Genomic DNA, 25,400 nt, shown 5'->3' with positions numbered 1-25,400 from the left:
TCTTTAACACTGTTGGGATACCTCATGTGGGCAAAGCTGGGCTGGGACAAGCTGCCCAGCTGTGCCAGGAAGAGTCCATCCTCAAAGGGAAGTTTCTTCTCACCCGCAGGATCCCCTTGGCTTCCTGGGCTGACTCAGGACTTCATACGCAGCCTGGATCTCCAGAAAGTGTCTCTGAGCTTCCTCCGCCTGGTGCCAATTGTGGTCTTCACTAGCTCCAGGTATCTGCAATGTATTTCTTCATTTGTTGCCCCCTCTGAGAGACCCAAAACCTTAGGGAGACACAAGCTAACAAATTAGAACCTCATAAGTTGTCAGGGCTCCTGAGCCTCTCCTTGCTCCCTTCCTAAATCAGGCTGGAATTGGCTTCCACTTGCTGGTGGGAAAGGCACAGAGCCTCAGATTAGAATTCCAGCCTTTTGAAACATGGACAACCTCTGGATCTCATGGCAAGAACCAGGATTTGCTTTTAATCACAGATGCTCATATTCCAACCTGGAACTTGGCATCCCTGACAAGATCTCCTCCTTGCAAGAGAAATAAGCATATATGTCCACCAAAGACATGTACAAGAATGTTTGTAACAGCTTTATTCAGAATAGCCCCAAACTGGAAACCACCCAAATGTTCATTGACAAAAGTGGATAGATAAACTGTGGTGTATTCATACAATGGGATACTATATAACAATGAAAACAAACAGTTTATAATCCCATGCAACAGTATGAATAAATCTCACAAACATAATGTTGAATGAAAGAACTCAGACACAAAAGAGTACACACTGAATGATTCCATTTATATGAAGCCCAAGAATAGACAAAACTAATCTATGGTAATACAAGTCAGAATAGAGGTTTTTTCCCAGGAAAGGAGTATAGATTGGGAAGGGGTATGAGGGAACCTTCTTAGTGCTAGAAATATTCCATACCTTCATTGGAGTGGTGGTTACCTAGGTATCTATATAAAATTATTGTACTCTATATATGTTATACCTCAATAAAAAGTAAATAATATACATGTATCTTTCCCCACTCCCTATTAGAGCCTCTGAACCTTCACCCATTGCACACAGAAGCCCAAAGAAGCCAGGACACCCTTCTGGGGGCTGACCCAGCAGACATGAAAACAGTACTTCCACATTAGGGGTACCAGCTCCAATAAGGCTTAGCCTAGGGCTTCCCTGGTGGCACAGTGGTTAAGAATCCACCTGCCAATGCAGGGGACACGGGTTCGAGCCCTGGTCTGGGAAGATCCCACATGCCGTGGAGCAACTAAGCCCGGGTGCTACAACTACTGAAGCCCGCGAGCCTAGAGCCCCTGCTCCACAACAAGAGAAGCCACTGCAATGAGAAGCCCGTGCACCGCAACGAAGAGTAGCCCCCGCTCACCGCAACTAAAGAAAACTGTGAACAAACTCATAGAGCTTTTACCACTCTTGGAAGTAGCCGCTGCTGAAGCCATGATCTCCCACCAGCAGCTTCTAGACGCAGCAAGGCAGAAGGAGGACAGACTCCATCAGGCGCCCAAGGAGGGGGAAGAAGCTGAACCAACTGAAGAAGGAACCGAGGGCCTCTGCCACATAGCTAAGGGTGGCCGCTGTGTTGCAGAGGGCACTGTACGCTAGCGGGCATGTGAAAGCAAGGTAAGCCAAGCCCAAGCAGTAGAGCCTCACACTGAGCGTCTCTGACCCAACTGAAGCTTTGTAGAGGCGATGTTTCTGGGCTGTGATGCCAGCAGCCAAGATGATGGGCAGGATGGCTATGGGGCGGCCATAGAAAATAGGGGAAGTAAGAAATGCTGCTCCTAGAGTATTCTTAGAGTCTGAGGTCTGGTTACCAACAGCAGCCATCAGCAAAACCCCTGAGCCAACTGCCAGTGGGAGGCCCACAATATAGAAGCTGCCCATGAAGGAGAGGCTAATGAGAGCCACAAGGCCAAAATAAATGCCCACTATCATCTGGGCAGCAAAGTGAATGGGACTCAAAGGGTCCCCCCTCCTGAGCTCTGCCTCTGCCCCTGGGGTCTGTTGGCCTGAGCAACAAAGCTTGGGAGCTTCCAGAATTCCCAGAGCCAGCCTAGGCCACCCCCCCACCCCACCCCCCAGGGTAAGCATTCAGAGCAGTGCATGGCTGTCCCGCCCCAGGTACAGGTGATGGAGCCCCGCAAGGCCCCCTACAGCCCAGAGGGCATAGGTCATCAGGAGCCCCTTGGCCATCCTCTAGGAAAAGGGTTTCAGAACAAGTCCAGTGGCACCTGCCATAGCTCAGAATGCCAAAATCTGGGATCATCTGTGAGAATCATGGCAGTCACGGCCCCCGAGTTATCCTTAGACCCTAAGACATGGAAAAAAGCAGTCATAAGATTATATCCAGGTCCCCACACAGTAACCATTTCTCCTTCCAATATTAGTCAAGTCCAGATCTTCCTGAGTGTCCCTGAAATTGTGGTTCTCCCATACCCTTAAGTCTAGCACCTCATCTCTGTTTTTTACAACCACAGTGACTCCGAATTTAGGGGAGAAGAATGTTTGAAATGCTTTCAGTTGAGTAACTGAGAACTCAGCACATGGACAAAAAAAAGCAGAAGCTTAAATTTCAGACCTCCCCTCAGACCACTGACCTCCTGGAATGACTCGTGGGGTTGGGGGGGAGAGGTGGAATGAATCGGAGTGAATACAATGTCCCCAAAAGTTCCCACACACTTTTAAAGTCCCCTGCCACACAGCCCGCTCCACCGGGCCCCAGCTCTGACTGTGGCCGCCCTCAAGACACTTGGCGGAGATTTCAGCCCCTCTCCAGCCTCCCATCTGTCCAGACCAGGACATCTTCCCACAAGTCAACCTTGAAAGAAGTCCTGAGTTCCCTCCAGCTCTGAAAAACTACATTTTGACCTAGACCCTGGCACCCCGCAATTCAACCACCTCCTTCCAGGGCAAACTTGTCAAGTCTCTCCACAGGGGCCCGATGAATCCCCAGAATATCAAACCAGATGTAAAGTGCCCCTGCTGGTCTCTCGCCTCTACACAGAGAGGGCCTCCTGACCACCAGCCAGTACCCGCTAGTCCCAGGGAGAGCAGCGGTACCTGGGCACCTCGGCTCCCAGACCCCATCAGATCAGTCATTTCCTTTGACCACAGAGTCAAAATGGCCCCTCTCTTTCCGCTCCCACTTGCATCCAAATGGACTTTGTCTTTCTGTGTTTGCTGTGTCACGGAAGTCCGGCCGTCCTGGCCAGGCCCCTCCCCAAGGCCCTCCCTGGCCCCTTAGGGATCACCTTTCAGGCTGGGGCTCTTCTCGCCCGCCCTCTCGGGTAAACTCGGTTTAAGGTGTTCCCGGCGTATTCCGCCTTCCCAGGCTCACCCCGGCTGGCGCAGGGCCCACTCCAGGCCGAGAGCGCCTACACAGCGACACCACGACCGCCAGGTGGCGCTGCCGCCTGCGGACGGGAGGTGCCGGGCGGGTCCCCGGACTCACCTTGTCCAGATGCCCGGGCAAAGCAGCCCAGGGCGGTCCCCTATAAAAGCAAAAACAAGCCCTTGATCTCCCCTTTCCACCCCCGCAAATGGGAGGGTGACTCCTCCCTCACCTCAGGCTGCAGTCCTCTCTCCCTGTTCCACTGCCGTTCAAGGCTGTCTTGGATGGCTCCACTTCAATTCCCTTAAGGCAGAGACACCAGTGGACAGGCTGCAGAGAGGGGCTCTCCCCCTGAGTTTGCCTCACTGCCCCGCCTCCAGGCCTGCCAGTCAGGGGCACTACGTCTAGATCTGAGCCTGAGACCTGAGGAGCCTCCCGTTCCCCCAGGAACCCTAAGTCAGCTGCATCTCGCCGACTTTGGCGAGAGGGAGAACCAGGAGCAAAAAGGGATGGGGGTGAGGGCCTCCCCACGAGGAGAATAGTCTGCGTCCTCACGCTTCGATGCTGGAATGGAACTGGGATGCAAGATGCCTTCGTTTTAATGTCGTGGGCTCCAACCCTGCTACGTGACCTCGGTCAAGTCTTGCCGCTTCTTTGGGCCTGTTTCCTCCTCTGTAAAGGAAAAGCGTGGATCTCCAAGGTCCCCCAGCTTTGACTTGGGGTTTCGGTGGGCCTCACCCATGTCGCCTCCCCGCAGTCGGCCGATTGCTTCTGTCCCCTCCTACATTCCCAGCCCCTTCAGTCCTTATCCCCGCCCGGCGAGGGAACGCGGCTCCCCATGTTGCCCCCTAGGGCTCACTGAGGGGCCAGGGCTGGGAGGGGCCTCAAAGCGACACTGGAGCCGCCAGCTGGGGGGCGGGGGCGGACGGGGGCGCTGAATAATGAATGAGACTTAATTGGGCAGGCACTGCGCAGCAGCGAGCTAAGCTCGGCAAATAGCTCCAGCGGCGGCAGCCGCCGCTGGACAAACAAACTGACTCCGGGCGCAGGGAGAGGGGTGGGAGAGGCAGCGGCAGGAGGGGGAGAGAAAACGCAGGCCGCCTGGGTCCCCGGGCCGCCGCGCGCTCCTGGCTGTGAGGCAGGAGGAACCCCCGTGTGCCCAGCTGCGCTGGCCTCCCAGAAAGTGAGGACCGGGGAGGAGGCTCAGGGCTCGACATCGGGAAGCCGGGACTGGGGCGGGAGAGAAGCGGATGTGCGGTGGGAGCCAGGGCCCCAAGGGCTACTGAGCACGAGGAGAGGATGGAGAAACAAGTGAAGGGCGGAGGAGAGAGGGAGACGTGAGAGAGGAAAAAGCGCACCGGGGGAGGGGCTGCGGCGGGGCAGGGGCGGGAGAAAAGCCGTTACCCACAGGAAAGGGAAGAGCGATGGAGGAACAAGCGAAGGGAGGCGAGGGGAGCCGAGAGAAAAAGAACTGGAGAAGAGTCAAGGAGAGGGATGGGAGATGACCGGAATGAGAACGAGAGGGCGGCAGGGCGAGCTGGCGGCGCCCCTACCTCCGCCTCGCCCCGCTGCGCTCCCGCCCTAGCGCTCTCTCCAGCCGCCCGCACTCACTTTGTCACAATTACGGGGCCGTCACTCGGCCCGGATTGTTTTCCCCAAATTGTTGTTCTATAAACTGGCGCAGGATCTGACAAGCTGAAGCGGGAAGGAAGGGTCTGAGCTGCGGTGGGGACGTGGTGGTGTATTTACCCAGGTGGACCCGGGGCGGGCAGGTGAATCCAGAGACCCACGCGGGAATTCTGGTTGCTGCCCCAGCCTCGTCGCTGACATTGCTTTTAACCTTCCTGGCCCTTCTCAGCCTCGGCTGCCTCTGTTTCCCCAAGAGAGAACTGAGAGGCTTGGAGGGCAGGAGCGGCGGAGGAGGCTGTAGGTGGGGCCCGAACTTGCCTTCTCACCCCATTCTCTTTTGTTCTCTGCTACCCTGGTCACATGGAGAGGGGGTCTATCCAGCTCGGCCTCCCCAGAGCGCCCTCGGGTGCCTGCTCATCCCCGCTGTATGGCCAGACTCTCAGCTCCGACAGGTCTGGGCCGCCCCCCGCCCCGCCCGCGCCTGCAGCCCCGGCTCCGCGCCGCTCGGTGCCCACGCCACCTTGCTGTCCCTCAATTCCGCGAACATCTGTTGCGCGCCCACTGTGAGCCAGATCCGCGCCAGCCTTCCCCCCACCTCTCCCCCGCCACCCTCCCCTTCCCGGCCGGCCTGGCCTGTCGGCTTCGTGACAGCCGCCGCCGAAGCCCAGGCCCCGCGGGAGCGGCCGGAGAGGAGCCGCCGCATGGCTGGCTCCGACACCGGCCTCCCCGGCGGCTCCAGGAGCAACGGAGGGTGACGGCCGCTGAAGCGAGACCAGAGCCGGCCCGCAGAGCTAGAGCTGCGCTGGGGAGGGGGGAGCCCAAGGGCGGGCTTGTCTCTCGGTCTCTAAGGTCTGTCGGTCTCCTCATTCCATTGCCCTGGGGTTGGGCCGGGCCGGGACCTCGCCTAGCTCCGAAAGCCTGGGAAGCAATTGGCTCCCGCGCCCCCTCCCCCAGTTCGGGTGATTTACACTCCGGCTCCGCTCAGCGGCCGCTTCCCAATCAGGAATATCGACCCCGGGCGGGGCCCCCGGGCCGCATCGATCCCTCTAAGGCTCGGGATTTTAAAATGTCAAATTTGCCTTTTCCAGGCGGGTGGAGGGGGCGGGGGCTTGGAGGAGGGCTGCTTGGGAGTGTGGGGGGGGGGGGGGAAGGCGGACAGCAGGACATCGACCAGGTGCCTGTGCCCTGAATGAGAAGCTACTAGGCCCAGGCCGTGGCCAGGCCCTGACATTACCTAGCCATCCTTAGGTTGCATTCCTCTCTGGATGGGGGCAGTAAGGAAGCCCTACGTGGCCTTCCCCATCCCCATGGGCCTTGCTGTTGTGCTGGGGTATTCCCAGAGGGAGAAGCCCCAGAGGAACAAAGAGAGACCCCTAAATGTAGGGAGACAAATTTGGAAGAGATTCCTAAACGTGGAGACATACAGATACAAGGAGGGGTGCAGAGACAAAGATATAGAGGCTCCAAGAGATACCCTATGTTTAAAGAAGAGCGAGGCAAAGGGAAGGTGGCTCAAAGACACACTGAACAAAACAGGGGACCAGAGACCCAGAATCACCTCAACTCCCTGACCTATAGACCCAGGAGATTCAGGACTGGGAAGGTCCCCCTTTGGTGTGTTTGAGAGTGGGGAAGGAGAGTGGAGACAAAGCCAGGTGAAGAAAGAGAGTTATTAGGGAAAGGAATTAGAATATAATTAGCATTATCCTCCCAAGGTGTCCACTAGTAACTGGACCTGAAATCCAAAAGGTCCTAGAAGCAATAGCCCAGGCCCCAAAGAGGTGGGCTCTCTGAGAGGTCTAATGGTCTGCCCTTTCCTGTCCTGAGATCTACCTCTTCCTCTCTGTCCACCACCAGCCTGGGGAAGCCAGATGGGTTGTGGCTCACATCTTATATTGGAGACTGTATATATGATGGCAACTGCGTATATGTGGATATGTATGTGGACTGCAGAAAACTCTGGTGGTAACCACTTCCTTCCCCAGGACTTAGCAAATGGGTCTCCAGACTTTGGAAGAAACCATCCACTACTTTCAGGAAGCTTGAGAAAGGGATGATGTTGGGGTGGAGGTGGTGGAAGGGAGCAGTTGTGCAAACCAGCATCCTCACAGTTAACATCTATCCCCCCCGCCCCCCCTGCAGCACACCTCAGCTGTCACCGTGCACACTGCTGTTTCCTACAGAACTGGAGACAGAGGGCTGACAGCAAATGTGTGTGGGGGGGGCACAGTCATGCAGGGAGAGGTGGCAGCTCATCCTCAGACACACGCAGCACACACCTCCACTGACAAAATCAGGCCGACACGTCCCTAACACTGACACACACAATCACTGACCCCCACACGCGACCCACACCCATCAATCCCTGTCACAACACACCACCTCTGCGTGCACAGTTATGCACGGTTCCTCCTAGGTCAGGTACAAGCGCCTAGTCTTAAAGCCTGTCTACACCCTGTCTTGACATCTTAGATCTTCAATCGCCTAACCTAAGCAGAGGGCTTAGGTCCCCGTCCTCGCTCCCCAAATTCTTCAACCATAGCCAGCTCCAACAGGTAAAAGGCTGAGCTTAAGGAAGTCAAGTACCAGGGTCGAGGTGAAGAACCGGGTCTGACCGGGCAGTGGGGCTGCTATACGCCTCCCTTATTCTCCTTCCTGCCACTGCCTCTTTCCCGGCACGTCCACTCGCGGCCCGCCCGGCCCGCCGCCCGCCTGTCAGTCGAGTAATGAATGCGCGCTCGGGGCCCCGGGTACCCCCCCCCGGAGTCGTTCATCACTGCCAGCACCGCCCACCTCTCTGCCGCCCGCAGGGAGGGCTAAGCGGCCCAGGCGGCGAAAGCCCGTCTCCCCCCACCTCGACTAATAATTGTCAGATTGAGATGTTGATTTGTCAGCGGGGAGCTAGCGCCAAAGAACCCGCAGTAAAAACCGGACTCCTTGAACTTCCTCTGGCTCCATTCGGACTCGCCCAGCCTTGCAGCTTTTCTGGATTTGATGTGCATGGGTTGGATTTCACTTAAGAGATCCGGGAATAGAAGCGCAGTATCATTTTATTCCAACAGGAGGCGCACCAGGCTACAGACCCTAGGGAGCTCGTCCTGGGCTCGGTTCCACTTCTTCAGACCCGAGGCCCTAGGGCTTCGTCCCGCAGCCTCCCAGCAGGGGGCGCGTTGGCCACCATCTTCCTCTCTCCCGTAGCTGAAGTCCCCGCTTCTGTACAGGAAGCCCCCAAGCAGCAGTCCCCCAGTCCGCCTTCAGGGATCATGTGGGGCCATGTCCTGCCCTCTCTCTCCTCCAGGTACCTCCGGCCTCCCGCAGTCCTCCATTCTCCAGCAGGAGGCGCCCCTGTTGCAGGTCCGCCTTCGCCATGCCCTAGGCACCTAGGCTGCAGTCCCGCCCTCGCCCTCCCCCAGCCCCGGCCCCGGAGCTCCCCGGGAGGCCGGCTGAGTGACGGGCGGCCGGTGATTATGCGGAGGGGGAGCGAGGTGCGCCGCGGGCGGCAGCGCTGACCCTTCACATTTCCGATCCGCCGGGACCCTCATCCATCCGAAGCTGCTCTTTGTCTGGCCGCCTAATTGCCGGCGGACAGGATGGATGGCGGGACCGACAGCCGCGGAATCCCTAATAAAGGCCGCGGCCGCCGGGGAGGAAGCTCGGGAAGGAGGGGGAGAACGAAAGAAGAGATGGAAGGAGGTGGGAGGAAGCACCGGGCCGCGGCCGCCGGCTCAGAGCCGCTATGCGCAGCGCACAAGGGGGGCCAGATCCTCCTAGGGTGCGGGACCAGGAGTCCCGGGTCGACGCGGATCAGGGCGCCGTGGTTGTGGGGTGTGTGAAGTCTCCTGCTTGATGGAGAAAAGGAAAGAGCTAGGGGCCCCGGGCAGAAAGCATGCTACGGCCGACCTCGTTTCGCAGAGCCTTCGAAGATTCCAGCTTGGCGCTGCCTCCTGCGCTCCGGGCTCCCACCAGCCGGAGCCCAGCCCTCGGTTCCCCGCACCACCTCTCCTGTGCTCACCTGTCGGTCTCCCAGGGCGGGATCCAATATCCTGGAGGAGAAATGATGGGTCTGACAGCTGTCTGTGCGGCCGCTCGCCACATTTCATTAACTGGAGGCTGGAGTTGGTGGACGGCGCGGGGAGAGGGGAGCAAAAGGAGGTGGAGAGAGAGGCTACAGCGAGGAGCCACACCTGGCCAGGGGTCAAGGGCTGGCCTGACAGATACCTTGGAAGCAATCTCTAGCCCCTCCTTGTGGAGCCAGGAGCCTGTTCTCAGCCCCGTGGGCTCTGGCGGCGGCCCTTAGAACCTAAGGCTGCACTGAGCTGCGGTGCTAGGGAATCCGTGCTGCGGATGAGTAGAAGCCCTAGGCCCGGCGGCATATTTGCTCTCTCGCCCCTCGCTGAGGCCTGTCAACCCTCTGCGCCAGAGGGCAAAGTGTGCGCAGGCTTTTGGGCCGCTACTCTTTTCCCACCGGTGGTGAGTGGAGAGAGGTCCTCAGCACTCTGGCCAGCTTTTCTGCCTTTTGCCTCTTGAGCACATTTTTCTGCAGTTCGCTTCGTTTCCTTCTCCCTCCCTTTTCTCTTCCCTCTCCTCTTCGGACTGAACAGCTTTTCTCCGCAGCTGACTTCGGCCGACATCCTTTAGCTAACAACCGAGCACCCGTTGTGTGTCAGCGCTGGGGGTGGGGGATGGGGGACACCCTGAGCCAAGGCCCTGCCCTGTTGGCCTCACACACATAGGTCTCCCCTGAGACCAATCCAAATCTCTCTCCCCACTCCTGTCCTGCTTCTCTCACCCTTCCACTGCCTTGGGTGTCATTTCTCTTCTCCAAGGCAGTGAGAAGGAAGCCAGGAGATCGGAACTCCAGTTCTAGGGCTGCCACTTACAAGGTGATACAGGACAAGCCATTTCTCATTTCCAGGCCTCAGTTTCCTCATCTGTAAAATGGAGACAATACATCCTCTCAGGGATGCATTGAGGATGCAGTAACTCTCAAGTAAAAGCTCTAAAATACTGCAAGCACTCAATAATGTTATTTCCCTATCCATGTTACTCCTTGTCCTCTCAGGTGGGCATTTTTCCTTTCTCTTCATACCAGGGGTCTGGTACCAGGCAACCCAGGTTGCTTCCAGTTCTGTGTGATCTTACATATAGGAGTTGGGAGCCAGAGTGTGTGTATGGGTGGAGTGGAGGGAAGTGGAGAAGAACCACACTATGGATGGCCCTGAGAGGTGAGGAAGGAGAGAGTGCGGGGTGCGGCGGGGGGTGGAGTGCATTTCCTTAGATCTTAATGTAACATCAGCCAGCTGGTTCCTCTGCTCTTATGGATGAGGAAACTGAGGCTTGTGGAAGTTATACTGCAAGTGACAGGGGTAGATCACACTACCAGGATCTTTCCTCCCATGAGTTTTCTACTGCTCATTTCCTCACCCCCTTTCTTCCCTTGAAGGGGTCTGGGTCAGTGACAAGGAGTGTGGGAGAAGGAACAAAAAGAGAAAAACTTCAAGGAGCCAGGACCTTTCCACTAGACTTCATAAAATTTTAACAAGAAAACTTCCTCAGAGTAGAAGGCACATATCACATGCAAATCATATGCTAATCACATGCTAATCTAAAGTCTGGTCCTCAGAACTCTGACACACACCTGGCCCTAAGCCCTGGGGGACATTCTTGGGAGACCCCTAGGTTCCAGGACAGGACAGGTGGGGATGGGTTCTATTTAGAGTCAGGTTATAGAGTTAGGATTCATTTTAGGATTGGAGAGGAGTCAAGTGTATACTTTGGGATGAGGGTCAGGGTTAGTGCAGAGTCAAGGGCAGAGGGTAAGGCAGGATTCAGACTGGGCTGTGCTTTTAAATAGAGGAGCCTAGGGAACTCAAAGTCTTCCTCTCCTGTCCCCTCCTCCACTGCGCATTCTATGTCCTGCAGCACACCTCTCTGCTTACATCCCATTCCCTACCACACAACCTCCCTGGGGCCTCCCAGTCTGGCTGCCCAAGGAGCTCTGGGTAGGTTGTCCCAGACCCCAGCCTGGGCTCCAGTATTTCCTCTTGAGCCCAGACACTTGGCTTCTGGCCCCAGGGGCACTAGCTGGCCTTGACCCTACCCAGGTCCCTTCTCGGCCGAATGTTGACAGCTGCAGGGGAAGCAGTAAGGACCTGGTGAGCTGGCAGCTTCATTCCAGAGCGTGGGGAAAGAGCAACAGAACATGAATAAATTCATGGAGCTGGCCCCTCGGCTCCCTGTGAGCTAAGCCTGCTTCCCCCACCATACACACCCGCTGCCGCCTGCAGCCCTGCTGGTCACCGAAGCTCACAGCCTGGGCTGGGGATGGGAGGAGAAGGGAAGCTCCGAGAGAAGAGGGCTAGGACCTGAAAGGGGCTGAGGTGAGGGGCTCAAAAAGAGGGGCTTGGTTAGTAGGAGAGAGGGGTGGGGAGCGGGGCTGAGCAGAGAGGGCCTTTAGTGAGTGGGTGGTGGGAGAGGGGGGAGGAGGAGGGAGAGGGATGGCAGGACCTGGGGCCGATGAGGCTTGAGGATCGGGTGGGGAGGTCAGTGTGAGCCCTGGCCTGCTCTCTCCTCTCTGATCCAGCCTAGGGGAGCAGATTCGGAATTAGACATGCACGGGGCCGACATGGCCCTCAGCCCCCCGAGGAAGACAAATGGCAACAAAGACCTTGAATAAAATTTGTATTTATGGTTGGAGGAGGCCCCTCCCCCACTGACTGCCAATCTTTTCTCTTCCAACCCTTTCAAGCACGTAGGGGCCTCCCTCCACACAGGCCCGTCCTCAGCAACCTCCTTCTTCCTGCACCATTATGGGCTGGGAGGGGCAGGGAAGGAGTACAGGAAACAAGAGATGAGGAAATCATCTTCCACCCAATAATTATGCCCTGATGTGCCCTGTGCTCTCCATTTTACATAACGTACTCTTATACATTACAGTACTGGCTTACCCTAGTCTCTAAGAGATCCTTTGCAGTTGTCCACCTCCAGGGCCTCCAAATACCCCACTTTTGCAGGTCCTGGAACCTCTTCTCCAGGCCTCTGGCCCTGGAGTCCCTGTGAGCAAGAAATTTCTCCCAGAGGGGCAAGACCCTGAGGAAGGATGCAGACCCCTCACAGAGAGGGACCTATCAAAGCTTGTGTTTCCTCTTGGTCACCCGAATGACAGACACAGCCACCTCTCACAGGTGGGTGCCTAGCACCGAAACTGCATTTTAGTTATATTACTTTGCATAAGCAGTTTCAAGTTTCAAATCCCTCCCCCAAACGTTTATTATGTGGGGTCCAACTTCTCTGAGTTTCCATCTAACCACAGCCCTTTGTGGAAGGGTGAAGGAGCAGAGATCCTGGGGCTGGACAAGGTCTGGGACCAGGGCAGGGGTGGGACTGGGCTGGGCTGCCAGGACAAGAGCTGCCTTCTGACTCTTTCTCCCCAGTAAACTCTCTACTCTTCAGTCCTGAGATAAGAAACATGACATTCATGGGGTTCCACATTTAGGGACTAAGAGGAAGACAAATATAAAACCTCCCTTCAAATAGCCCTCACACATACACACACAAAGGCAATCCACAATCCACGATCCCACTCACCCAGGGACACACAAGGCCAGGGTCCCAGGGACACATCCACACTTGCCAGCACACTGTCACAATGCACAGGCCCAGAGCCTACCACACTGCTCCAAGAAGCGCCCCGCCTCCGCGTCGTCCCCACAGTTGATATGTCACATTGGAGTCCGAACACGGACCTGGGTGTCTCTCTGCAGCGCGCCATTTACATTTCTCTCTCGATCTGTCAACCTGTCTTGGCTCCTGTCTCTCTCTCTCCGTCTCTGTCTCTCCTTCTCCCCCTCTGGGGCTGTCATTTAGTCTCTTTTTCAAGCTTTGTCTCTGTCTCTGCGTCTCTATCTGGCTTTCCATCCCTTTGATTTCTCTGTAGCTCCTCTGCTTTCCTGTCGGTTTCCTGCTCGCTTTCCCAGGCTGGTCTGTTTTCTCACTCTTTCTGTTCCCTCACTCTCTCGATTGCTCTGCGGCCCCCTCCCCCAACACTGGGGGTCGAGGGTAGAGGTGCCTGGAGATTTGCCTTTTCCAGTTCAGGCCAACCCGTACCCGTTGAACCCTTTACCATATGTTATTCGGTCACGGGCACTGAGTGGCGAATTTCTATTTTTTTCTAGTCCTTTTTGTTTGCTCGTGGGCTTTTTTCTTTTTCTTTTTTCTTTTTTTGAGGTGGGGGGAGCCGGGGAGGGCTCTTTTTAGCTCTGGAATCCACCTCTGTATTCTGTGTGTGTGCATCTCCACCGCTTTTTATCCCATCCTCGTTTCTGGCCTCCTCCGGGCTCTGGGAATACCAAACTCAGGGTAGAGGGTGAAAGTAAGGATAGGGTAAGGGCAGTGAATCCCTGCAGAATTGGTTTAGAGCCGGTCAGGAACCGAGAGGCTGGGGGGACGCGGGTGGGGGCCGTGGCCTGCCCCGCCTCCACGCTTCCCTCTCTGGGCGCCAGGGGTCGCTCCGCCAGCCCCCCCCCCCCCCCCCGCCCCCCGGCCTCTTAGAGCGGCTCCCGCCGCGTCGCGGCTCACACCACCCGCACTGCCGCTCCGGGAGGGAGGGGAGGAAGGTTAGGGACGCAGAGAGGGAGAGCGCTAGCTGGAGAGAGACGCGGGGCCAGGGCTTCAGCAAGGGCTGGGGCCGCGGCTAGGGTAGAAAGGTGGGTCAAGGCTCGCCAAGAGCCAGAGCGCAAACCTGCGAGGAGGTCGCGTCCGGTGGGCGCCACCCGCGGCGCAGAGCCCCGGACGTCCAGAGCGCGGAGAGTAGTCCCATCTCCGGCCGGGAGCTATCCGTCTGGGTAGCCGGGGACCTAGGCGCCGTCATCCTCGAGAAAGCAGCTGTCCGGAGGGCAGGCATCCTAGATCCGTAAGAAACCAGCCGTCCGAGAAGCCACCGATTTCAGGCGCCCGGGAACGTTAGACTGAACGAGAGGGTAATAGAGGACCACGGACTCTGAACTGTCTGGAGCTGTCCCTGGTCCAACCAACGGGGGGGACCTCCGCCTTGACGGAAGGTTTGGGGAACGGCAGCACTGAGGCGGGAGCCCACAGGGGCGGGGGGGCCGGGCGCAGCCGTCGGGGGTATCCCGACCCAGGCCCGAGCCCGGTCACCACCTCTGGGGCCCGCGGAAAGCCCCGGGCCTCCGCCACCATTGCACCCAAGAGTGAGGAGGATCTGCTGGCCCTGGCCGCGTCGCGGCTGAGCCGCCGCAAGAGGGTGGCGGGCGCGGCCGTCGGGGTGGCCATGGTGCTGCTGTTGCTGGTGGCCATTCCGCTGCTAGTGCACAGCTCCCGCGGGCCGGCGCACTACGAGATGCTGGGTCGTTGCCGCATGGTGTGCGACCCCCACGGGCCGCGAGGTCCAGGACCCGACGGCGCGCCTGCCTCCGTACCCCCCTTCCCTCAGGGCGCCAAGGGAGAGGTGGGCCGGCGCGGGAAGGCAGGTCTGCGAGGGCCCCCGGGACCACCAGGTCCCAGAGGACCTCCAGGAGAGCCGGGCAGGCCAGGTCTCCCGGGCCCTCCAGGCCCAGGCCCCGGCGGGGTGGCGCCCCCTGCCGGCTACGTGCCTCGAATTGCCTTCTATGCTGGCCTGCGGCGGCCACACGAGGGTTACGAAGTGCTGCGCTTCGACGACGTGGTGACCAACGTGGGCAACGCTTACGAGGCAGCCAGTGGCAAGTTCACCTGCCCCATGCCGGGTGTCTACTTCTTCGCTTACCATGTGCTTATGCGCGGCGGTGACGGCACCAGCATGTGGGCGGACTTGATGAAGAATGGACAGGTGAGCTGCCCCTCTCCCACCCAGCCCCGGACAGGGTAGCTTTCTAATTCTCCCTGCATTCATTACGCAACCCGAACCTCTTCCCCAAACACCGTCACTAAATCCAAGAAGGCCACGTTGCCAAGAACTTAGAAATCGCTTCATTTAGTCCAAAAGGAATTGGGGGGCCAGAGAAAGAAAACGACCTGCCCAGGGTCTCATGGGGCGTTAGGAATGGTGTTAGAATTAAAACTCAGAGCCTCACACTCCAACTATAGGCAACTATACACCAAACCTCTTTGGTATCTCACCCTGCCTCTTAGCCTCTTTTCTCCTGTCTTGGGCAGCCCTCCTGGCCTTTGGGTTACCCAGCCACTTGATGGGCGAATTACCGGAGTCTGGCTCCTTTGATTTAGAATGGAATCCGGGTATCACGCCGTGGGCAGTTGGTAGCTGTTCCCGTGTGGGGGGCATTAAGCTTGGATTTTCAAGGATAAGGTAAAAAAAGAAAGAAAACACTGTCTCATTTTCCAGGCAACTCTTATTACTAGTCCCAGGGCCTGAGGTCAATTCTAGAGTGGGCCTTACCCTCAGCTAATACTGAGTCCGTAGGCAGATGTGGAAAATGAAGCAGCACAGGGGCCAGCCAGGCGACTTGCAGGAACGAATTTGGGAGAAGGAAAGAGGCGAAGGACAGATAAAGCAGAAGCCTTGGACCCCGGCCTGGTCCCTGCTCCTGTGGTCGGAGTCGGAGTCACTGCTGCCTTAGCTTGGAAGAAAAGTCCCAAAGACTCAGCTCAAGGTCTAGGACACGCTTAGGGGGAGCCAGAGGCCACAGGGGTGGAGCTGGGGAAATGTGCCTGGGCCGCGCAAGCCGCAGGGTGTAAGGTTAGGGCTGAGCTGTGACCTCCGAATGCCCTGTGCGCGATGGGGTGATTTGACCGTGGCGCATCAGGCCTTCTTATCCCACCTGTCCGAACCCCAGGTCTTGCTACCGCTGCAGCACCCTTCCGCTCCAAGAACCGAAGGCACTACACTGAGGTCTCCTCCCAGCAGGGCCGCCCCAGGAACCCAGGGAAAGGGAGTGAGAGTGTACATGTGTAAGACTGTAGCGCGTGTGTGCGTGATGCAAGTGTGTCTGTGGGTGCGGGGTGCGAAGGTGTGAGAGTAGAGCGGTGTCTGCTTGCCTGTGGCACTGAGTAGGTGCGTGTGGTCTGTGCGGGGTGTCTGTGAGGGGTGGAGGGGGTGAGTGTGTATCTAGAGTGTGTCGGTTCCCGAGGGGGCGGGGGCCGCGCGGCTCCCACTCTGTATTCCGCGGTGCGGGCGCTGCGGCTTTGGGGACGGTAAATAGTGATTAGAATAATGATGAATAATTAATCAGTTAATAACCAGCCCCCGCGGGACAGGAAGAGGGGGGCTGGGGAGGGGGCTGGCTGCGACGCTGAGGCGTCGCTGAGGCGACGTGCAGCAGCGAGGCCAGAGGGGAAGAGGCGCTATCTGTTGGGGCAGAAGACGACCCCCACGTCGGGGCGCCCGCGGGCACTAGGAGGGACAATCTAGGAGGGGCGAGAATACATCATGGCACCTTCCCACGGCCTGCACCCTTGCTTGCACACGCACAGACACACCTGTGCCCTATCTCTGGGGGAAGGGAGCACAAGTTTAGAGGTCCGAGTGGGTTCAGAATCTTAGAAATTATCCTACAGTCTAATTTTATTTTTAAAATAATAATAATAGCAAAACCTATATAGCGTTTTCTTTGTGCAAAGCACTGTTCTGTAACACACTTCACACGTAGTAACTCATTTAATCCTAACAACCTGAGGAGGTAGGTTCTATTACTACCTCCTACCTTATAGCTCAAATTAAGGACCAGAGAAGGCGTAAAACTTGCCCGAGTCCCAGCAGCTAGTGAATGGCAGTGCCTGCGAAGCACCTTGTCCTTCCCAAACCCTGCAGCCTGCTACCCTCGCGTCACCTTCACAGGCCCAGCTGCATCTCCTCCGCCGACCCCTCATCACCCCAGCTCCACACAGGGCGTGAGTGGGTTGTTCTGTTCCCCCTCGCTAGGTCCGGGCCAGCGCCATTGCTCAGGACGCGGACCAGAACTACGACTACGCCAGCAACAGCGTCATCCTGCACCTGGACGTGGGAGATGAAGTCTTCATCAAGCTGGACGGCGGGAAGGTGCACGGCGGTAACACCAACAAGTACAGCACCTTCTCTGGCTTCATCATCTACCCGGACTGAGTCGGGCCCCATCCTCCGCCCCCCCTCCCCTCCTCACCCACCTTCAGCTTGCCCCACCCAAGGTGCCACCCCATCCTTTGAGAGACTGGGGGTGGGGCGGACCCTCCCGCTCCCGGAGGTGGCCTTTAATGGGTGGACTCTTTGGTGCTCCGGGGTATAACTAAGTGGCTGGGGAGCTGAGGAAACCGGCCGGAGGAGCAGAGCGGCTCTGGAAGGGACCACCAGCATCTGTGCACACACCTGTGAAAGCCGGGGCAGGAGCGGGGCGCAGGTCGTGGCCCTCTCTTCTGTCGGGAGCTAGGAAACAGTTTCACTAACTGCAGCACAGAGGCACGGAAAGCAGAAAACAGAAGGGAAGCCCTGGCTTTTGGGGAGGGAGAGAACAGAAGCAGAAGGAGCCCTTCTAGGCGGGAGGAGAGGAGACATTAGGGCGGGTAGGCGCTGGTCCTCTGTCATGACAACTTCACTGCCATCCCCTCCTCCCCTCATCTCCATTTTCAGGCTTCAGGCTCTAGCCTTGGCAGCCTCCCTGTAAACTGGAGGAACCAGTGAATTCTTTCCTAGCATTTAAAACTCATCCTGCAGTCCCCATTTCACCCCATCGGGGTTAGGCCCTGGGGCTACAGCTGCTGTTGCCTCTTTCAATAAAGTGAAGTGGGAGAATGTGTGTGTGCCTCTTAACTTGGTGCACAGAGTGGGGGAAAGTGGCTGACCCTTTCCTCACTCCTCTCAAGGACCCCTACCCTATCACTCTCTGCCAGAGGCAAAGGTTGCATTATTCCTGGCAAGGCCTGCCTCTGGGGAAGCAGAGGAGGGGAGTAGCCCAGGGTTTCTACTCTGATACGGGGAAGGGTATCAGCTTCAGGAGAGCTTTGAGGCCTTACACTGTAGGGAGACACCAACCAGAGTGACACTAACAAGGGAGGATTCCCGAGATATGGGTCTGGTGCTTCTGTTTTCTGCTGATGCAGGGGGAGAGTTCTAGGGAACTCCAGGTGATGAAGGAGTTGCTGACGGCTCCTGGGAGTGGCCAAGATCTCAGGGAGCAAGGAGAAAAGCAGCTCCCCAAAGGCTCACATTCGCGCCCCCCCTCCCCAAAAAAACACTCACTCATAGTGCTTGCTGGGAGGGTGGGGTGGGCTGCGGTGGGATGACTTGGACAGCTTCTAGGTGAGGGAGCCTCGGGAAGCCTGAGAACCCAGGGCTGGCCTCCAAGCTGGAGGACACTGCCCCCATGTGGACAAGTGAGGAGCAACAGCAGTAGCTGGCCTAGGTAGGACCAGAGGAAAACAGACATTTGGACATTTTAGAAACTTTATTGAAGGACAAAAGGGTGTCAGCTCCCAGTCCATGGTGTGGAAAATAAATAAGGGTTAAAAGGAAGGTACAAGTCAGGACAGGAGTGGGTGGAGGCGTATGCCTCATGACGGAGAGTCCTGTGGGGCAGCAGAACCGACTGGAATAAAACACTGGGGAGAGAGAAGACCTCGTCACAGCCCAGCCGTCCTTGAACTGTAACCAGCTCTTCCCCCTGACCTCTTTAAAGGAGCCGAGGATGGCCCCCTGCCCCACTGCCTACTTCCCACAGGCATAGCTGGCTGTGGACCGGAGGCTCACCAGGGCATCCTGCCGTTCGAGCAATGTGGCCACAGGGTTGGTGCAGACCCGGGTGAGGCCTGAGGGAGGGGCTCGGCTGGTGTAGAAGGCACACTCGTCGTCCAGGCGGACCTCGTGGAAGTGGTGGATGGCGGCCAGACATGCTTTGAGGCGCTGCCTCAGGGCCAGGGTTCGAGGGGCCAGATTGCTGGGGCCTAAGGGCCAGAGGCCACAGAGAGATCAGGGCAGACTCTGGAGTCCTAGACTCCCACCATATACTGCCCTTTCCCACTCCCCGACCAAGGGCCAAGCCAATTCGGAGCACAGGGCTGAAGGCGCAGCCCCCCACTTCTTCCTGCGGGAGAGCCAGACTGGGGCAAGGTAGGTAGGGGAAAGAAAGCGTAGGATCACCTGGTGCAGGGCAGGCCCTGCTCCCAGCGAGAGATGAGGACCTCCTTTGTTCACAACCCCTTCCAACCAACTCCTTACCTGCCTGGCCTGTTGGGGGCTTCAGAGACTGGAGTGAGTGGATAGGGGGGCTGGCACAAAGTGGGCGTTGGGAGGAGAAGGTCAGGCTGGTGGTCGCTGGAGCCCACTGACTGCAGCAGGGCCATGGGCTGGACTCTGGACTTCTGGGTTCCAGGGAGCAGGCCTCTGATACCCCAGGCTCTACCCTAGGGGAGGGCTCTGGGAGTCCTCTCTGCCCCTGGGGGCAGGCCTGAAGGGGTCCAGGCTCTCCCAGAGGGCAGGGCTCTGATGCCTCAGGCTGTTCCTGGGTGGAGAGCTCTGATATTTCAGGCCCCCTCCTATGGTAGGACTCTGGGGTCCCTGGTTCTGCTGGAGGGCAGGGCAGAGATACCTCGGGCTCTGCTCCAGGGCAGGGCTCTGGTTCCCCACACCCCTCTGGAAGGTAGGGTTTTGGCAGCCCAGAGTGCTGTAACATTCCAGAAAGATGAAAAGCCCCAGATTTATTCTCTGGGACATTCAGAGTTCTAGAAATCTCAGCCAGCAGGGGCTGAAGTTCAACCATATCCAGAGAGGAGCCTCCATTAAGGGGGGCACACTTGCCCTCCGCCAGCCCCTCTACCTCCTGTCGCAAAAGCTGTTGCAGGATACTGATGCGCTGTGGGTGGGAGAGTGTGATGTCAAGAAGTGGGTGCAAGTCTTGTACCCACACTGTCCTATTTCCATGCCCCGCCCCCCCGCCCATTTCTCGCTTTCCCAGCCCTGTCACTGCCCATCAGGCATCAAAGCTGTTGCCCACACCAGCCCACCTGCATCTTCATCTCCTGGAGGTTGGGGGTTCTACTGCAGTGGGGTCCATAAGGAGTTGACACAGGTGGCTTCCCAGGACCCTCCTGCAACCTTATACAACTCTCCTGGTCAAATAACCGGACTGCAATCTGCTCCTGCCACATGGGAGGAGAGGGGCCACATGAGGAAGCCAGCTGGAGTAGGAGGAAGACTAGTTTGAGTCCCACCCTCATGAGGAAGGGATCAGGTCCTTAACTGAGTGGCCCTAGACTTGGATTAGGAGGGGTAGCAGAGAAGCAGGGAGAGCTGGAGAGTTAGGCAGCTTTTCCAAAGAGCCCACCTGCTTCAAAACTGCTGGGCCTCAGGCCAACAGGACAGAGCGAGGAATCTCAGCATGGGAAGGTTTCAGATACTTACCCAGGGCAGGGCAGGCTCTTCGGGGCAAGGCTGAGGGGAGAGGCCACTCAACCATTGGGCCTGGGACAGAAGTGAGATGCCATGACTTTCCCTGTACCCATCCATCCCCTTCCTCCCCCAGCCCTGGCCTATGCCAGCTACCTCCCCTGCCCTCTCTTACCTGCTGAACTCTGGAGGCCGATGAGAGGGGTGTGAACTGGGTTTTGGGGCGGATGGCGAGACGCCGCAACACTGAATATGAGGTCTGGGGAGAGATGGGGGTGGCTGAGCAGGGACAAAACCGAGACCTAGCAGGGATCCCAGCCGGACTGTTCGGCCCCTGCCCAGCCCCCAGGAGTTGTGGATACAAACTGGAGCTGAGGGGCCAGGGGAAGGTACACGTTGAGCCCGTCCAAAGGGTGATGGCCGGGTGATGGCAGGTGGCATCACTTGGCCAGGGGAGCGCATCAGGCAGGAGTCACGGCCGTCCTGTGGAGAACGAGGTGGAAGAGTGATCCCTCCCGCTCGGCACTGCTCTTTCTTGTCCTCACTTCAGCAGCCAGTGTGATTCTTTTAAGATCTAATCAAATCATGTCCCTCCCTTGTTCATCCCCCCTCCCCATGGCTTTGCACTCATTCCAAGTAATAGCCAAAATCTTACACTGGTTTATAAATCCTTACCCAACCTGATCCTGTCATTGCTCTAACCTCTCACTTCCTTTCCTTCTTACTCTGCTTCAGCCTCGCTTTTTTGCTGATCCTTAAACACACCAGGTACATGCCATCTTTGCACCTGCAGTTCTTGTGGCCTGGAACGTTCTTCCCCCAGATTATCTACGTGGCTCACTCCCTCAACTCTTTCTGCTCTTCACTTAGCCGCACCTCAGTGAGAGTCCCCTGACCGATCTACCTGAAACTACAATACCAGTCACCCCCTTCCACTTCTCCTTCCCTTTCAGTGCCTTACTTTCCTTTTTTTATTTTTTTTTTTATTTTTTTATTTTTATTTTTTTATTTTTTTATTTTTTTTAAACTTTTATTTATTTATTTATGGCTGTGTTGGGTCTTCGTTTCTGTGCGAGGGCTCTCTCTAGTTGCGGCAAGTGGGGGCCACTCTTCATCGCGGTGCGCGGGCCCCTCACCATCGCGGCCTCTCTTGTTGCGGAGCACAGGCTCCAGACGCGCAGGCTCAGTAATTGTGGCTCACGGGCCCAGTCGCTCCGCGGCATGTGGGATCTTCCCAGACCAGGGCTCGAACCCGTGTCCCCTGCATTGGCAGGCAGATTCTCAACCACTGCGCCACCAGGGAAGCCCTACTTTCCTTTTTTTAAACAGATAACTTATCACCATCTGACCTACCATATATTTTACGTGTGTTTATTTTTTGTCTCCCTCTTCTAGAATGTGAACTTATTTCCTACTGTATATCCAGAACCTAGAACATTGCTTGGCACACAGTAGCTGGTCAATAAACCCTTGTGGAGTGAATGAATGAACGAACTCTCAGATCTGTCTTTCTCTCAGCACTGATCTGATGGTGATACAAATGTATACCAGACTGTGACCTCTCACTTGCAGGCCCCGGACACCTGGTAAACAGAGGCCAGTACCACTCTGGAGAGGGCTTGGGTCCATCTGGGGCAAACCAGGACCCAGTTAACATGCTGAGATCCAGGCTGGAACTGCCTGGCTCTACCCACAATCCTCAGCGCCGCTGCTGCTGGGGAATCCCCCCATGCATCTCCTCTGTGACCTTCCCCCAGCACAGAGGAGGAAGGTCCCAGCTCACCTTGGTGTGTGTTATCTCTCGGGTTTCTTTTAATGGTACTCGCTGAGCCAGACCGAGGGGGCCCCCTCCTCTTTCATCTGAGTGAGTGACAACTTCATATTCTCCTTCAGGGAGAGAGGAAGCTAGGAGGAGACAGGAAATTTGCTGCAGTGTCTGGAACACACATCAAAGTCTGGCACAGGGCTTTGCAACCCTAGTTGGAGGTTGCAACCTCCGAATAGGGTATGCCAGTTTGACAGCCCCCACTGCACCATCAGGGGTGGGGACCCATCCAGCATCCCTTTGAAGCACAGCACTATTCCAGTAGTAAATCATTAATCTGAATACCCTGAGTGGGCTAGGGGTGTGGTGATGGCTCTTAGGGGCTGAGGACAGAACAGTGAGTGGAAGGTAAATCCTACAGGAAGTGGCAGAGAGAGGGTAGAAATGGGGACCACCTCCTCTGACACAAGTGCAACTGGGCCAACCTCTGGCCTATCAAGAAGATCTCTTCCTCTCTGTCTCCTTCTGATCTGGCCTTCCCTCCACAGCCTGCTGAGCTTTCTCTTGTTTTGCTCCCTACAAGCAGCTCCCCTGCCCCTGTTGTCTCCCCATGGCCAGACACACTCACCAGGCTGGACAAGGGTCTCCAGAAGCAATCCTGAGGCCTGGCTCACTGAAGTCCTGATGACAACAAGGACAGCAGCTAGCAGTCACTGAGTACCAAGTATGAGCTGGGCACTGTGCTAAGTGCTTTACAAACATCACCTCATTTAATTCTCACGATAACCTCAAATGATAATACAAACATTATCCTCATTTGACAGATTAAAGAAACTGAAGTGGGAATTCCCTGGCAGTCCAGTGGTTAAGACTCTGTGCTTTCACTGCCGAGGGCCCGGGTTCAATCCCTGGTTGGGGAACTAAGATCCCACAGTCCACGCAGTGGCACAGCCAAAAAAAAAAAGAAACTGGAGCTCAGAGGGTAAGGCAAGCTTGCACAAATCATAAGTACTAAGAGTCAGGAATCAAACCCAAATCCCATTTATTGCCACGGTCTATGCTCTAGCCACTAAACAGAAGAGATGGCACCTCTCAGTTCTGTCCCCTTCTTCCCCCACAACCTGAAGAAACTGATGTCATATTGAGGCCTGGCTATGAAGGCCTGACCCCTATTGCAAGGGCTCACCCTGAGCACTCACAGATTTCCCCCTTCCACCCTGGGTTGGTGGGAAGTCCTAAAGCTACTGGAAGGCCCCAGCTCTGAGGGACCCCTGTATCAGACATTGAATCATTCTTTTCCAAATGACCCTCTCCTCACTTGCTGTTGCCACCTGTCTCTCTTCTTAGCTCCTGGATTCGGGGAGGAGCGGAGGGGTGAGAGGAAGGTCCTGAAGGTGGAATCTGAGCCATAGGAGCAAGAGAAAAAACAGAGTCAGAGGTAGGCCTCAAACCTTCAGGCTTCACCAAGAGCCCCATCGGCCTCCATACCAACCCTCTGGCTCATCATGAGGTACCTTCCCTCCTAAGGCCCAGCTCTGTCCTTGGAAGGAGTTCCCAGAAGCACTGAGTATCAGCCCCTCAAGGGCACTCACCAGAGCCTCTAGCCTCTGGGGACACAAGGTCCGGCCTCGAGGTCCTGGTCCCTCCAGCCTTGAGAAGCAGGAAGCCCTGGCAGGGTCCAGTCGGTGGGTGGGGGTTCTGGGAGCCAAATATGCAGAGGCCCGGGCATCCTAGGACCCCAAGAGAGGCTATCAGTACAGGCTCAGGATTCCCTCCTCAGCCTACTCCAGCCTGATCTCCTCCTATCCCGGCTCATTACCTGGCCCCTCCGGATGGTGCCTCCCTGGTTCCCTCGAACCAGTACTCTCTGAGCCAGACTGGGCTGGCGCCCCAGGCGACAGCTCTTCACCCCCTCACCAGACAGGATGGTGGCCAGGGCTGCAGGGTCAGCCACAAACTCTATGGTCCCTGGAGCCTCTGCAAGGGAAGAGGAGAAGGAAAGGTGAGAAGGAACAGGAAGCAGGGAGGCTGAGGGGCCAGGGAGCCTAGCAGAGTCACCCTGAGGTGGCAAGAGTGAGCCGAAGAGACTCATATAACTGAACTCAGCTCACCAAACGTTCATAGGGCTTTACTCTGTGTAAGACACTATTCTAGGCACTGACACCCTGAGATAAATAAGACAAAGCCCCCATACTCAGGAAAGCTATCATCAAACTATAGAGAGGTAACAGACTCAAGTCAAAGTATGGACATGTTATAAAAGAAGTACAGCAAAGCATTCGAACACAGAGCAATTCATTGTGACTGTGAGAGGCGGAAAAGGCTTTAGAAGAGATGACACTTTGCTGAAGAAAGCAAAGGGCTTCTAAGAGCAAAGAGCTTTCCAGGAGCAGGGACTAGGAATTATAGTAAGCAGGAGACCCAGGGACTGCAAAGCCCCCAAACCCCACTGCCACCAACCCATTCTCCTACCCAGCCAAGGAAACTGTTTTCAAGCCTCCAACAGGTACCTTTCTGGAGAGGGGGCCTAGCTCCCACATTTTGTCTCCCAGGGCTAGGCCTGAGCTCCTCCAAGGGGTTCCGAAGCTGAGTACTCCCCACCAATCTCTCCGATTGCTCTGTTTGACGTGTGGCTTTCGGCCTGGGGCCTGCTGAGTCAACGAGGGGACGTTGACTACTGAGCTTCTGCACCAATCTCTGGGGTAAGGGAGAACAAAAAGCTGGGGCTCAGCGTCGGGGTGCATTGCTGGTGTGTGCTGCCTCCTTGTAGCTACTGTCTTCACCCCCCACGCCCCTCTTACCCTTGGATCTTGGTTCTCCTGGTCCAGGGCGCTGGGTTTGACTGTGGGGAGAGGCGGGCGTCTCTGAGAGCGAACGGGAATCTTGCTGGGTGTGGGAGATACACCCCGCAGTAGAGGATCCTTCGTGGCTTGGAGAGTAGTCATGACGACTACAACTGAGACAGAGAAGAAGGCAGGATCAGGGATCAAAGGTCAGCCAGTTCGGGGCTTCGGTCCTGACATCCCTGATACTCCCACCTCCACCCAAATCCATGCACCCAGAGGCCCCGGCGCCTGCAAGGCCTCTTTTCTGGGTGTCTCCTCCTAACACTCTGAGCCTATTCTTTAGCCCCAGGACCCCGAACTGCTTCTCCTCCCTACGAGCCCCCGCAGCCCTCATTCCCTCCAAGATCCCGGTGCCGCACCTCCCCAGGAACTCCTCAGGGTCGCCCCCACTTTCTTCGCTTTTTCCCCGGACTCTCTCGGCTTCTACTGCAGATACTTCCCCAGTTTGTAAAATACGCCAAGCTCCTGATTGGCTCGTCTGCGCTCCTGCTGAGGCG

At 56.8% G+C, this 25,400-nt stretch overlaps 3 protein-coding genes across 6 annotated transcripts; 1 reads left to right on the top strand and 2 right to left on the bottom strand.

Annotated features, from left to right (window-relative positions):
* Positions 1-279: 279 nt before the first annotated feature.
* On the bottom strand, positions 280-3,384 carry DNAJC22 (DnaJ heat shock protein family (Hsp40) member C22). The gene is given in 5 exon segments (XM_082352546.1): positions 280-2,004; positions 2,007-2,103; positions 2,105-2,116; positions 2,120-2,336; positions 3,277-3,384. Coding segments are annotated over 4 exon segments (729 nt in total). The 5' UTR covers positions 2,219-2,336; positions 3,277-3,384; the 3' UTR covers positions 280-1,483.
* Positions 3,385-14,274: 10,890 nt separating this feature from the next.
* Positions 14,275-17,040, top strand: C1QL4 (complement C1q like 4; the record flags this gene model as incomplete). Its single annotated transcript, XM_082352548.1, has 2 exons — positions 14,275-14,811; positions 16,861-17,040. 2 exons carry the CDS (start codon positions 14,275-14,277, stop codon positions 17,038-17,040), a joined length of 717 nt encoding a protein of 238 aa, XP_082208674.1.
* Positions 17,041-18,294: 1,254 nt separating this feature from the next.
* On the bottom strand, positions 18,295-25,400 carry TROAP (trophinin associated protein). 4 transcript variants are annotated; one of them, XM_082352385.1, is made up of 15 exons: positions 25,263-25,399; positions 24,859-25,013; positions 24,568-24,754; positions 23,877-24,034; positions 23,650-23,787; positions 23,376-23,458; positions 22,686-22,738; positions 22,076-22,197; positions 20,659-20,775; positions 20,468-20,551; positions 20,308-20,367; positions 19,911-20,045; positions 19,126-19,759; positions 18,658-18,851; positions 18,343-18,509 (listed from the first exon to the last, which is right to left on the bottom strand). In XM_082352385.1, the coding sequence occupies exons 2-15, from the start codon at positions 25,000-25,002 to the stop codon at positions 18,462-18,464; spliced, it is 2,157 nt and encodes a 718-aa protein (XP_082208511.1). In that variant the 5' UTR covers positions 25,003-25,013; positions 25,263-25,399; the 3' UTR covers positions 18,343-18,461. The 4 variants fall into 4 exon arrangements, with proteins under 4 accessions (XP_082208509.1, XP_082208510.1, XP_082208511.1 ...); XM_082352386.1 differs by having other exon boundaries at positions 18,353-18,476; XM_082352383.1 differs by having other exon boundaries at positions 18,295-18,476; positions 18,658-19,759; positions 25,263-25,400.

Source organism: Balaenoptera borealis (genome assembly GCF_965194805.1).
Source record: "Balaenoptera borealis genome assembly, chromosome: 13".
NCBI classification, from domain to species: Eukaryota; Metazoa; Chordata; class Mammalia; order Artiodactyla; family Balaenopteridae; genus Balaenoptera; species Balaenoptera borealis.
This window is presented reverse-complemented; position numbering and strand designations above follow the sequence as displayed.